The 14,517-nt window shown below is 40.4% G+C and overlaps 1 protein-coding gene across 11 annotated transcripts in view; it reads left to right on the top strand.

Annotated features, from left to right (window-relative positions):
* LOC104150098 (FERM domain-containing protein 3) overlaps positions 1 to 14,517 on the top strand; it is a 172,808-nt gene that overhangs the window by 133,245 nt on the left and 25,046 nt on the right. For all 11 annotated transcript variants that reach the window (XM_068926266.1, XM_068926259.1, XM_068926260.1 and 8 more), the window contains 6 exons: positions 1,933 to 2,020; positions 3,872 to 3,960; positions 9,075 to 9,138; positions 10,180 to 10,268; positions 12,828 to 12,902; positions 13,472 to 13,540. In XM_068926266.1, the coding sequence (XP_068782367.1) occupies positions 1,933 to 2,020; positions 3,872 to 3,960; positions 9,075 to 9,138; positions 10,180 to 10,268; positions 12,828 to 12,902; positions 13,472 to 13,540 (474 nt within the window). The remainder of the gene's footprint in view (positions 1 to 1,932; positions 2,021 to 3,871; positions 3,961 to 9,074; positions 9,139 to 10,179; positions 10,269 to 12,827; positions 12,903 to 13,471; positions 13,541 to 14,517) is intronic.

The following is a 14,517-nucleotide window of genomic DNA, read 5'->3' as shown; positions in this document are numbered from 1 at the left end:
ATGCCCAAACCAACCAAACAAAACTGCCAAATCACATTATTCCAAACTATCTGTCACTTTTCAGTCCTTTCAGACTAGAAGACTGATTACTTTTCTTTCTACCAGCAAAGAGGGTTAGGAAATCAATGCATTTTATGATGTTGGTTTTCTGTAAGGGGCCAATTCCTATTAAGCAATCAAACCTTATTTTTGTTTGGCTTTTCTTTATGCAACATAAGCAGTCTAAGTAATTTAGGTTAATTTGGTTAATTACTTCTATCCTGTGCAGTTGGTAGGTACATGAAACAAACTTGTAGCATTCCTAAGGCTCATTTACAATCTATCACAGCTTACTTTTGTGGTGTATTAGTGTTGAGGGGGGAGAAAAACAGTTTAGTAGAGCCATCAAAAAGCTTTGATTGGGAAAAAAAAGTAAAGAATTTTGTTTTGTTTGCAACTCTCATGCTATCTTCTCCTTCAATATTTAGCTATATAAATGCATGTTTATAATTTTTGATTTTTCACTTGTTACCTTTTCTTCTCCACTGGAAAATGGTGAGAAACAGAGACCAAAAAGGGAAGGAGAAAGAAGGGCACTTCCTCTTCTCTGATCTTGTTTGTTTTTTCTTTAAAAGCTAAACAACAACAACAACAATGCGGTCTGAAATAAAATGCAAATAGTATAGTAACAAGGAGGACCAAAAGCCTTATGGAGAAAGCCAAAGTAGTATCATGGGACTGACTGGGAGGCAGTGGAGTACAAATAAGCATGAATTAAAACCTTGTGACAGAAAAGGTTATTGTTACTGATATTGCCACAGGGCATCAGTTTGGTAGGTTTCAAAATAGGATTTGACATGTGCAAGTATGCTAGACATCATCTTTAGAGTTAAACTGAACTTTGGGGAGGATACTCAACCTCATATGTCCATGTTTGATGGTTTCTAGCTATTAAAGAACAGCAGAGACTCTACTGCAGGGCAATTATTCTACCTGGGTGCACAGAGCTATCTTTGAATTCCCGTTCCTGAGTGAGACTGGACCCTGAAATGCAGGGGTTTGACTTAGTATGACTGTTCCTGTGTTCCTTGAAGATTTGTGTATGCCTCATTTTCTGGATGACTTGTATGAGAAGCCTTTATGAGGCCTGGCTTTCTAAAGGTCCTAAGCGCTGCTCGTTGTTGCAAAGCAGTATTTCTGTCAGAATCACATACCATAGTCATGCAAGTATCTAAATAAAATAATACTCAGTACATTTCATTGACAAATTGGGATTTCAAATCTCTGTTAGGGCTTGTTGTAGAAGCAGGAGTTAGAGGAGCTAAAATGAAGTAATAAAATTTTCCTCCAGAACTCAAGGCTTGCGTGCCATGTTTCAGGCTTCAGTGTATGTTCATGGTTGATTATAGACACCCTAAAAATAGGGGCATATAATGGAAATGCTGACAGATTCTAAGCTATCATGATGGTAACAGGTACTGCTATAATTAGGCATGCATATCAGTAGACAGTGTAATATGATTGCTTTGTTTATACCCTGAGCTGGAAGGAATGTTTGTTAATCCGGACAATCCTTTTAAATGCATTTGGGAGCAAGGGTTTGTGGAAAAAAGATGCAGAGGTTTATTTTGTATTCAGGCTGACTTGCATGTGCATCAAAAGATAACAAATATTTGCAGGATATTGGATAACTCTGGTTAACTGCTGGTACCCTGGAAACAAGCAAAAAACACCAGAACTTACCTGAGAAGATCAGGCATTGGACAATTCAGCAACAGAAATCACATGAAAAGTTTCCTATCTTTATATTATAAATAGAACCTGGTTGAAATTGTTCATATTTCAGTAGAATTTTTCTTTCCTCTTTTTTTAAGGATTTAAACTTTCCAATAAAAAGCCCTTTTCTCCTGTTTTCTTCTTGATGTCAAACTGTTGTTTCTTGTGTAATTTCAGAGGTCAGAGCCCAGCTGTTGCTGAATTTAACTTGCTCCTGAAAGCACATTCTTTGGAAACTTATGGTGTTGATCCTCATCCTTGCAAGGTAACAGTTCTTTTTAATGATATTTAATAAAAAGCCATTAAATTAATTGTTGTTGCTCTGGTTGGTTTGCTTTGTTTTGTTTTGTTTTTTATCTAGGCACAAACGCAGAGTAATTTATAAAAAGAACCTGCCCTGTAACTGCAAGTTTTATTTCAGCCTTGGAAAAACATTGACTGGTTGAAATCTGCATGTCAGTCAAAAAAAAAAAAAAAAGTCATTCCAGAGGAAGTAGAACATCACAGGAGAATGTAGTAGGGTATTACGGCAAAAGCTTTGATTATAATTGATCATTTCTTTGTATTTACTGCAAAGGTTTCAGTAAATACTATAGGTGTGAAATACTTTGTGTTTGCCAAGAGTTTCAGGATTCAGGGCATTATTGTTTTCTAGAAGCTGCAAAAAATTGTTAAGCCTTGCTAGGTTAATATTTCAAACACCAGCAAAATATGCAAATCTTAGCAAGAATGACAAGCTAAATGTACAAAGGGAAGAACTGGGTACGCATGTTAGGCATTTGGATATTCCACCACTTCACTGTTTTGTGGTTCTCTATAAAAAGGCGATTTTAGTTATCCATTCTGATACATATCCCATACACCTGCATTTTTAATGCCTTTATCTGCAGTTTGTTTTTAACGTTACCTACTTCATGTTTTAACTTCTATTTTTGATTGTACTCTAGCTTATATGCCATCTACTTTGGTGGAACAGCAGAAGTATGTAATGCTATCTCCTTAGCTGCTCTGATAGTGAGCACCTTTAAACAGTCAGCTCTAATCTAAAGCACTGAATTCACATATACATTGCTAGAAATGATGCTCCTAGTATGAGACATGGGGCCTGGTTCAGAGCTCACTGAAGTCAGTGACTTTGTAAACTTTACTTCCAAACCATACTGCAGATTTTCAGAGGGCATCATGGAGACATATGTTGACACTTGACAAAATCCAAAGTGGTTCAGCATGTCCTCTTTGCCCATGCAGGGAGGCTCATAGTGTCGGAGCATGCCAGGGTTCATGGCCCATAGCTGAGTGCTTGAGGAAAATATTCCAGTTTTTTGGAAGTGGGCTGCAAAGCAAGATGTTTTCCTGGCCCCTTACATCTTTCTGTGCAACTCTGTGGCTCCTACCCAAGCAGCATCATTGTTTTTGTTTACCCATATTTTCTTGATAGATCACATGGAACAATAAGGCAGGTTAACTTTAGCATGGTGAGGGTCTGGAACTTGGGAAGGACGGGAAAGCCAGCTAGTATAAAACTCACCTGAATCTTTACTCAAAAAACTTGAGCCAAAACTTTTATTGTGGAATTGAAAGTAAAAAATGATCTTTCCTAATTTAAAGGCAAATATCACCAGATGTTCTGACTTCCACCCAGAAATAAGTACTTGCTTACTGTAGTAAATGCTATCTGTTAGCAACACCTCCAACATAATTGTTGGAAATGTCACAAAGGAACAAGGTGTTGTGAAATCTTAAACATCAGTGTTGAAGTAGATGTGAATCTCTGGTTTATATTTAGCCAGCACTTTTAAGAATGGGACAATACAGAGAAGTATGTTTTCACCAAAATAGTAAATATCCCTAGGGATTCCCTATGTGACATTAGCTACAAGTAAATAAAAGCAAAGCACAAGATGTTGTTACTCAGTTAAGTGGCTAGACATGAATGAGGCCTATGCAGCCAAGAGCAGTCTTTGCTCTTCAGAAATGTATAATCTGCAGGCAAAATTTATTTCTAAAATGAAAATAAAATGCAGGTAAACTATAATGAAGTAAGAATTTATACTATCAGTAAGAAGTACCTCAGTAGATAAGGGGAAAATTACATGTTTCTTTTTTCTCTTTAAAGGACTCGACAGGGACGACTACATTTTTAGGATTCACAGCTGCAGGATTTGTAGTTTTCCAGGGGAATAAAATAATTCATTTGTTAAAATGGTAAGCATATGAAGTAAGAGTAGAATAATATGTATGAGAGTCTTTTTCCTTTCTTCCTAGTATCTTCACCTGTATTTACTTTCTTTAAGGTGAACTAACTGCATGAGAAAAAGATTCTTTCCTGTGAGGGTGACAGAGCACTGGCACAGGTTGCCCAGAGAGGTTGTGGAGTCTCCTTCCCTGGAGATATTCAAAAGCCGTCTGGACACAATCCTGGGCAATGTGCTCTAGAGGACCCTGCTTGAGCAGGGAGGTTGGACTAGGTGATCTCCAGAGGTCCCTTCCAACCTCAACCATTCTGTGAGTCTGTGAAGTGAATATTCCTTTTTCTGTCCCATCATATTTCAGTTTTAAAGCATCTTAGATGAGAAGTAGAATAATAATAATTTAGTCTTATTCTTCTTCCAGAGAAAATTATTCCAGAGGGTGAGTTAGTCCACACAGTGCACAACCCTAAATTTAAATAAGAGTGCTTCTCTGGCTGAGCATCCCTCTCTACTATGCTGTAAATCACCAGAGAGGCTTATTGGCAGAGATGTCTGGAAAAGTTTATGAGTATCCACATGAATCTTTATTTGGCTCCTGTAAATGTTACCATTTCCTCATTCAATTAATCTGCTCCAATTAGAAGAGAAAACAAGATCTTATTTGGTAAGCAGAGGAGAGGAGAATGCCTTTGAATATTTTTTTTTAGCCTCTTTTTTTAAGAAGAGGACACTTAGGCAGTCACCCTTTGTTTGTCTGGCACTTCTTTTCTTCTCCTGTAAAACATTTGACTAGGTTGGCCAGCATCGGCCACGCTAAAGGGAGATGTAAAATTCAGTTCCTGCAGGCATTGTGAAAATAGCGGCTGTGCCCTGAGCAGTGGGGTACGGGGTGAGCATGAACATGCTCAGACATCAGGGCATCTCCTTTTAGCCCTGCTGCTAAACAGATGCCAAGAGTGATTGCTTGGACATTGCTGCTTCGCCTCAGTGCTCCCAGCCTGTTGTGTGGGAGGAGATGGGCAGGAGGTAAAGAAATGGTGAGATAGTTTTTTTGTATAGAGCTGGGCTTTTCCCGACCTATCCATAGATACCTCCCCGAGAGCTGACTACTCTGAAATCTCAGCGTAGTCCTCTATACTATTCATCTCCCTGTGGAGAGCACTGGGGTTGTGTCTGTCAAATACTGTGCATTAGTTATCCTGGATTTGTACCATAGTTTCCCTAGGGTTAAGCTCAGGTAGTCCTAGTAACAGTACTTAGGTGATTTATGCTTTTGGCATAACGACAGTGTAACCATAATGTCATTCTATGCTGGAGGGAGGAGTGAATATGATTTGCCAAGCATGCATCGCCATGCTTTGGGAGTTGAGGTTTACCATGTTTTGATTTTCGTGTTTCTCAACAGATTTTGAGAACAGATAGACTTCACTAAGCATTAAGAAACACATTAATTATGATGGCCACACTGAAAGATATTTTCCTCAACTGTCACCAAAAAAAAAGCAGAACATACTATATGTTTTAGTTTACGTTTAAAAAAATTGGTTCTATTTGACGTGATGCAGAGTAAATTATTATCAGTGAAAGGTCAACACATTACATGAATTTTTTTTATTACTTCAGTTAGACCAAACAAAGTGGTTTTGGGTTCCTGATTTGCTTTGAAGACTTATTGTCCTATTGTTGTTTCAAAATGTATTCTTATACTTTCTCAAATAATTTTGGATTCAGAAAATAAGTAATCTCTGTGGAAGATTCTAAAGCATATTGAATCTCTGTAATCTGTCCCAAAAATCAGTCTGTTTTTGAATAATATAATTTGTTAGAAATTCCTGAATAGAATATTCCTCCTTACCCCCAGGAACTTTTCCATTTTAACCATCTGCTATCTAAAATCTTAAGTTTATGAGAAACTAGACTGTCTCCATTTCAACTGTGGTAATAACATTTCTGTTACAGCTTAAACAGAGGCAACATATTGCCTTAATATTATGTAGCACTGTTTCATTCATAGGTTGTACTTTGAAACTTGGCTAAATGAAATTTTGACATAGATGTATAACCTAGTGACCCAAGACCCAATAATTAGTGCTATCAAACTTTTTTTTTTCTTTCCTATGATGTGGACTTCTCCTGGGAAGCTCTAGCTAGGTGGGGCTGCTGCTAACGAGCTCTCTGAGGGAGTTGGGGCTTTTGTTTCAGGTGGCTCCTGATTGGGTGGGTCAAGCACCCTTGTGAGTCTCTGCTAGGCAGGGGCCTATATAAGAGCCAGGCCTAGAACACAGCCAACAGAGGCAGCAGTTTGTGTAGAAGGGTGCCAGAAGGCAAAGAAGGTACCTCTCCATTTTCCACAGTGGTGTGTCCTTCCCCAGGCATGGTCATGACATGCTGCAGAGCATGTTCCCCAGTGGCTGCTGGAGTTGCTGCATCAGCTGTGTCTGAGGCTTCAACCCAGACAGACCCTCTGACAGCAGAGGCAGCTCTACAGGTGTCAGGCTGCAGGGAGTGCCTGGGGCCTCTCTGTGAGGCCTGGGCTGACAGACAGCTCTCCTGTGGAAGGTGTGCTGTGGTTGACCAGTTGTGTCATCAGGTAAAGGAGTTATGGGAGTAAGTCAGTAGGCTGTGTAGCATCTGAGAAGATGAGCAGGAGACGGACAGGGTATTCTCAGAGACTGTGCAGCTCCAGGAGTCCCCGCCCCCCACTGCAGCAGAGTTGCTGGAGGGCTCTGTGCTGTGTGTAACGGTACATCATAACGCTGTCGAAGAGGGCTGGAAACTGGTGACCTCTTGTAGAAGGAGAAAGGTTCTTGCTCCTCCTCAAGATTTGCCTTTGAGGAACAAGTTCAGCACCCTCCAGGCTGAGGAGGAGCTGGGCATGGCTCCAAGGGTGACTCCCTGCTGCAGGTGACAGAGGCACCTATCTGCTGACCTGACCTCTTGTCTAGAGAGGTCTGCTGCCTGCCAGGGGCTTGAATACGAGATGTCATGGAAAGACTGCCAAGGTTTGTCCATGCGTCGGACTGTTGCCCTCTGCTGCTCTTCCATGTGGGCACTAACGACACCAAGGGCAAATTGGATACCATCAAACAGGACTTCAGAGCTCTGGGAATGGTGGTCAAGGGTCTGGGAGCCCAGGTCATTTTCTCCTCAATCTTGCCAGTGAGGGGGAAGGATGGGAGGAGGAGTAGATGGGTTTTCCAAGTTAACAACTGGCTGTGCTGCTGGTGTTGGCAGCAGGGTTTTGGTTTCTATGACCATGGGACCCTGTTTGAAGATCGACAGCTGATGGAGAGAGATGGGATCCACCTCACCAAGCAGGGCACGCGTGTCTTTGCCAACAGGCTGGCCAGCCTGGTAAGGAGGGCTTTAAACTAGGGGAGATGGGGGAAGGGGAATTCTTGACCACTCTGATAGCCTTCTATGATGGAATGACTGGCTGGGGAGATGAGGGCAGAGCAGTGGATGTTGTCTCCCTGGACTTCAGCAAGGCTTTTGACACTGTCTCCCATCACATCCTCCTAGGCAAGCTCAGGAAGTGTGGGCTGGAGGAGTGGACAGTGAGGTGGATTGAGACCTGGCTGGATGGCAGAGCTCAGAGGGTTGTGGTGAATGGCGCAGAGTCTAGTTGGAGGCCTGTGGCTAGTGGTGTCCCCCAGGGGTCAGTCCTGGGTCCAGTCTTGTTCAATGTATTCATCAATGACCTGGAGGACGGCACAGAGTGCCCCCTCAGCAAGTTTGCTGGTGATACTAAACTGGGGGGAGTGGCTGACACACCAGAAGACTGTGCTGCCATTCAGAGGGACCTGGACAGGCTGGAGAGCTGGGCAGAGAGGAACCTCCTGAAGTTCAACAAAGGCAAGTGCAGGGTCCTGCACCTGGGGAGGAATAACCCCAGGCACCAGTACAGGCTGGAGGTTGACGTGCTGGAAAGCAGCTCTGCCGAGAAGGACCTGGGAGTCCTGGTGGACAACAGGTTGACCATGAGCCAGCAGTGTGCCCTTGTGGCCAGGAGGGCCAAGGGTATCCTGGGCTGCATTAGGCAGAGTGTTGCCAGCCGGTCGAGGGAGGTGATCCTGCCCCTCTACTCAGCCTTGGTGAGGCCTCACCTGGAGTCCTGTGTCCAGTGCTGGGCTCCCCAGTACAAGAGAGACATCGCTGGATTCTCTCCAGTAGTGCTGAAGGCTACCAATATGATGAAGGGACTGGAGCATCTCTCCTATGAAGAAAGGCTGAGAGAGCTGGGCCTGTTCAGCCTGGAGAAGAGACGACTGAGGGGGGATCTGATCAACGTGTACAAGTATCTGAAGGGAGGGTGTCCAGAGGATGGGGCCAGGCTCTTCTCCGTGGTGCCCAGGGACAGGACAAGAGGCAACAGGCACAAACTGAAACACAGGAAGGTCCATCTGAATATGAGGAGAAACTTCTTTCCTGTGAGGGTGACTGAGCCCTGGCACAGGTTGCCCAGAGAGGTAGTGGAGTCTCCTTCCCTGGAGCTATTCAAAACCCGCCTGGATGTGATCCTGGGAAATATGCTCTAGAGGACCCTGCTTGTGCAGGGAGGTTGGACTAGATGATCTCCAGAGGTCCCTTCCAACCTCAACCATTCTGTGATTCTGTGACTATTTGTAAGTACTCAGTTAGCAATATGATGTGTAATATAGGACCATAAACAAATAAGCATATGGATAAGAAGTTGCTGGTAGAAAGTGTCTGCATCTGGAAAGTCATATGCCTTTTTATGCGACGTCTGCATGCTAAGAGTCTTCCCTCACTTTTAATTACCTAACAGATTCTAAGATTTTAAGTGAAAGGAATTCTAGACTGTATTACAGAATGTAAGCATAAGCTTCTGTCTCCTCCTTTTTACTTCCTCCTCTTTTTCCAGCAGCCAAAGTTAATTCTTTGAAGGTGCATAGGAATGTAAAACAAACACTCCAGGCTTATGTTCTGTACTCTGAAGGAAATTAGAATAGTATGTGCTTTTATGCTAAAGGTTATAAGATGAGGCTATTTCTTGTTTGATAGCCTACTTGGGTTTGGGAATCAGTGCCATTTGCATGCAAATCGCTTTTCTTACCTGTAGCTCTATCTATTGTTCCGATACTTAAATGATTTTTCTCTTTTTAGGTATGATGTCTATAAATTGAAATTTGAAGGGAAGACTTTTTATGTGTTTGGAGCTCAGAAAGAGGTCAGGTTTAATGTTTTTACTGAAATTGTGTATTTGATTTAGAGTCAATTAAAATTTAATACTATCATCTTTTAATTGTGATCTTAAACTTTGAAACAAACAATAATTATATTTCATATTGTAGATAAAATGCAGAATACAAGTGAAAATGAATATTACTGATTTCAAGAGAATGTCTAATTTGCAAAGAGATCAGACATTTGTCCCCTAACCTTCATGCAGTGCTGCACTGATTGTTGATGGCTTTGATTGTTTGACTAGTCACGTTTTAATGGTTGGATTTTGAAAGCATGAAAGCTGCACCCACTCTAAAGCATGAGCAGTATCTCTATATGATCGAAAATTCAGGTGGGCCTTGATTCCTGGATCAGAATGATATATCTTTTGATTTAGCTAATTAGGATCACCTCCTCAAATCTTGCTTAGCTAACTGGACTGGAGTCTGATCTAGGTAGTTAGGAGTCCTGCCATTGGCTTGTTAGCACTGTAATCTAGAGGTTTTGCCTACTGTATGCTATAATGAGTTCTATCACCTCTGGCAGAGTGATATAGCTTTGGATGCAATCTGGGTGATGAACAGAAAACAGAAGAAGGAAATAAGGCTCGAGATGTCAGGGGCTGGTCATGTGGTACCGGGGAGGATTTGACAGCAGGAGATAGTGAATAGGGGAAAAGTGGATGGTAAGCAGCAGAGCAACTGTGCAACAGGGAATAGTGAACATAGACACTTTGTTCCTGTCCTTTTGGCCTGAAGGTGGTCGGTAGATTTATCCCAGAAACCACTTCTTTATATGCTCTTCTCTAGCCCCTCAAAACATCCCTTTTTATGTCTGAAGCAGTTGCACGGGCAGTTGGAATATCAACTACGTATGGGTTGTACTTCTGTGAGTGAACCATGGATTGAGGCTATACAGAGAAACTTGGTCTTCAGGGTATCCAGTTCATGGTGCTGCTGTCAGATCCTGCTATTTCAGTAGCAGTGCTTCTTTCAGAATTTGACATTTGCATTGCTTTTATTTGCCTTCTTTTCCTTGCACTTAGAAAAAGGCTATGCTGTCCTTCCATACCTCTACACCAGCAGCTTGCAAGCATCTTTGGAAGTGTGGGGTGGAGAACCAGGCTTTTTATAAGTAAGTAAACTTAACTCCATTATCTATATTAAAAGTAACGTGCATGCGAGTAGAAGACAATTCAATGTGAAATGTTTTCTGTTTCATTAGCAGGATTCAAAATGTGAACAGAATATACCCATCTTAATGGAGAATATGACTTCATTTCAAGCCAGTACTACAAAAATCTTTAAAATTAGAAAGATGCAGAAGGCTTTGGGGAGTGAATAATTAAACTTTTTCCAGCACCCTGTTTCTGCAGCTCTGTAACGTGAAGTCAGATGGACAGGGTACCATACTTGGTGTCTGGGAACATAGTTGTTAATCGTAGCCCTGCTGCTGAGTACCTTGAAAACTGAAGAGATTGTGTGATATGTTTAATTCTCTGGGCTCTTCTGCCAGTAGGTAATGCTCTCTGTTTAGTGAGAATTGATTAAAAATTCTGTACAATGCGTTAAAAAAAGGAAAATATTCTTAGATCAATTTTGAAAATTGACAGATATCTAGTTTAAGAAATATGTGGCCTGTAAATTGACAAGAAAAAAAGAAGCATCCTTCCTATTCTCCAAAAGAGATCCTGAAAATAATTCCTCATCACCCATAGACTTTTTTTTTTCTGCCTCTCTTTCCTCAAGTGACTTTGTTAGATCTTTCTCTTTGTTTATTAACACTTCCCTTTGGGAACATAGCTTTTATTCTTGCTACTTAGTCTCTCCTTACAGCATCTTGCATGTTTTATAAAAATTGTTGTTTCTCTGCTGGAGCATAGCAACACCAGGGGCTGTTATAAAGGTAGGTTTTTAACTGGGTAGGAAGAACATGTTTCCTAATGTGGATGTTAATGACCTGCTTTATTTTGGAGAAGATTCCTTCTTTTATTTTAACACTAATGCAATAATATATTCAATATAATTTACACAATTAAAATATTCGATGAAAAAACAGGAAACACAAGCTGCTACAATACAGCTGTTAATTCTTCTCTGTGTAAATGTCTACTCTGCTTGAGACTGAGTTAATAAAAAGATCATCAGGAAATGTTTTCCCTTGGAAGTGTGTACAAGTAGGAAAATAGTGCATGTTGTTTGTTCAAACAGTTTTATGTTACTAGAACTAAACGTGGGGAATTGAAAGAACAGTTCCTCTTATCTATACCCAAAGGAGAGGAATTGGTACTCAAAGGAAAGATGTCTGAGGTGGGCTCATAGGAATATCATCTCTTTGCTTTTGTAGTTGAATGATTGTAATATTTACTGTTTGGCTTTTGGTCACAGATGTATGTTTTCCTCTCTTCTACTTTCCAAATGGCTTCAGGGCACTGCTATGAGGTTATTTCTTCAACGGGATTGCTTAAAACTATCTTGCCTGTGTACGTTTCAGTGGGTCTTAAGAGGACTGTATTAGTCAAGTGGGGAGTCGCAGTGATACTCAATGGCCAGGAAGTTGGCTGATTGATAGGGAAATAGTAATGGTTAATATGCAGAATGTGCAAAAAACAAAACAAAAAAACCAAAAAACCCCAACCCTCCAAAGAAATCTGTGAATAAAAGCTAGGATAGTAGTTTAAAAGCAGCAAGGGTATTTGTACAGTCAGAGAAACCAAACTATACATTGTGGATCCTTAGTTACTTAAGAGTATTATAGATATTACGGCCCGATTGTCCATTTACGTACTGTATATCAACAAGATATTCTAATTAGAACAGACATAGCCAGATCTTGCACATAATTCCTGATAATGACACTTTGCCTTAATTATATTTGGGCCTTTCCTCTGCTAGAAGAGCTTGAGACTTGAAATTTAAGCTAAGATTGCGATCTTTCAGCACATCTTGAAAAATGGAGCTTTATTCATGACTCAATCCAGGCTCAGGGTTGACTGCTGTGATTATTTTCAAGTAGCTATAAATCGTAGATGATCATCTACTAAGATCCAAGAGTGAGAGAATCGATGTGAAATCAGTTTGTCATTTCAAAACCGCAGAACATCAAGGAAATGCCATGTCTGAGGTTGTACATGATCTTTGTAGGTCAAACTCTGATTGCTGTGATAAAAGGTTGCTGCATACTTTATGATTAGGGAGGAGAAGTAGAATATGTTGTAACCTGCTTATAACTTGACTGTATAAATACATGGGAAATGCAACTGCTCTTGGAGACAAGCGTTACTGTTTCTTTGTTCCTTATTTGTTTTACTAGTGGGAAAGTGGAAATAGCCACATCTTCCTGCAAACAAGGTAGTAGTGTTAAGGAGAACTTGTCCTAGGGATTGTTGGGTTGTTACAATCTTTTCTTCATCCTATGAATTAAAGTCCCTAGAGATGCAACACTCATCTGCCTTTTATTTCCTTGCTTTCCTATCTACTTGTTTTATGCTCAGTCATTCTGTACTATCTAAATCGTTTCATGTGCAGCTTTATATTAAGATTTGTATATAGGCCTATAAAAAGTTGGAAAGGCCAACTATTGAATATTACCCTGTAGTATAAAAATAAAAGTTTGTAGTTGGTCTTGTTCATTTTTGCATATCAGGTTCCTTGTGTGCTGAAAATGTGACAGCCTCTGTTCTTTTTCTTCAAGGTATGCAAAATCTAGTCAGATCAAGACCATGACCAGCAGCAAAATATTTTTCAAAGGCAGTAGATTTCGATATAGGTGGGTGTTTACTGTTTCTTTTTCATGGTTAACCATTTTAGAAAGTAAGAGAAAGTTTCAGTAATTATTCATGGCAAATTGAGGGCTCCTCCTTCTTGAGGACCTGTTCAAACCTAATTCAGGTCAGGATTGAAAAGTATTTCTAGTGTTTCTCTAGAATCTTTTATAAAATAAATTGGTGGCTTCATGCAAGCTTCTGCCAAAGAATAGTTCCACCAGAACAGAGTCCCACTTCTGGTATAATTGCTATAAAATGAGGATTTGTGGCTAGTATAGAGACTGAGTTCCCCTTTTACTGGGCAACTCTGGAATAGAGATGCATTAGTGGGACAATGTAATTACAGTGTAGAACCTAGTGTTCTCCCACAAGAGGCTGCTTTTTCTTGAGTGGTTTTGCAGATAAATGGTCAACAGGATTTTAAATCTGGAAAGTTACATATGCACTATATAGCTGGTTTTCTAATATCAAAAATTTGTTGCGTTTTTCTTTTTGAGAGTAACTTAATTGTTCACGTATGTATAACTTTTCTTAGTATTGGCTTGAATTTTTAATTCATGTTTTAATACAGTGGAAAAGTAGCCAAAGAGGTTGTGGAGGCAAGCTCTAAGATCCTGAGGGAACCTCCTGAAGTTCACAGGTATGTTTTGACATTCAATATTGAAGTTGAAGTATTGAGGAGGATTATTATGCTCTGCATAGAAATTCTCTTTCCTTTACTGTGAGATGCAATGACTGTAGTTCTGAGCTCCCGTGTTGAGGCATGCAAGCCTTGGGAAAGATGTGTTGCCAGCGTCAAAATTCTGACAATAGCATGTTGTCCCCTACGCAAGGGAATTTAATCTGTGCTGCTTTGAAGTTGTCTTTAATCAATCAGTCAGATAAGTAGCTTATATTATTTTCTGTGTTATGACATAGAAAGTTGTTCCCAACAAAGTTGATCCCAACAAAGAGAGAAATTTCCATTTTATTCCTAGTCCTAGTTAGTTTTATTCCTAGTTCTTGTTCAGTTTTGAAAGACTTTTGTGTACATATATGGGTATGTTTAATAAGCCCGCAGGGGTATTGTTGGGTTGGTGTGATTATAGTTACAGTCATGCATCAGTGAAAAACTTCTTTGGATAGTGAAAATTTAAACTAAATAGTTATTGGAGACTGCTCACATAATGCAAATGAGGACATAAGTAGCTTTGGGCATATGTTAACGAGCAGGGAATCATGGTAATTGAGCAAGAAAGCTTGTTTATCCCCAGAAATATTTAATGACGTGCTGCTTTAGGTCACATTACATCTGGATCCTCAGTGTACCCAAACCCTCAAGAACACACAGTCCCTTTTTTTCACTTGCAATAGGTGCTTTATTTAATTTGTTTCTCTATGTGGAATTGTAAGTTGGGTCTTTATGCAAACTCAAAATCTGTCCTGTGAAAATTTAGCACTATTTCTGGGTCTGCTGCCTGTTCTTGCACTTGCAATTTTATAACAGAGCCTAATCTGGAGGAGGTTGAAGATAAATGATGAGACCAGGGCATGGGCAGTATTCCTAGCCTATCCTGAATGCAAAGCTATATACTGTTTGAAGTCAAACAGAAGCCTCTTTCCTTTCATCTTTGCTTT

This window comes from Struthio camelus, chromosome W, assembly GCF_040807025.1.
Source record: "Struthio camelus isolate bStrCam1 chromosome W, bStrCam1.hap1, whole genome shotgun sequence".
Taxonomy (NCBI): domain Eukaryota; kingdom Metazoa; phylum Chordata; class Aves; order Struthioniformes; family Struthionidae; genus Struthio; species Struthio camelus.
The sequence above is the reverse complement of the archived record's forward strand: the minus strand, read 5'-3'. Positions and strand labels throughout refer to the sequence as shown.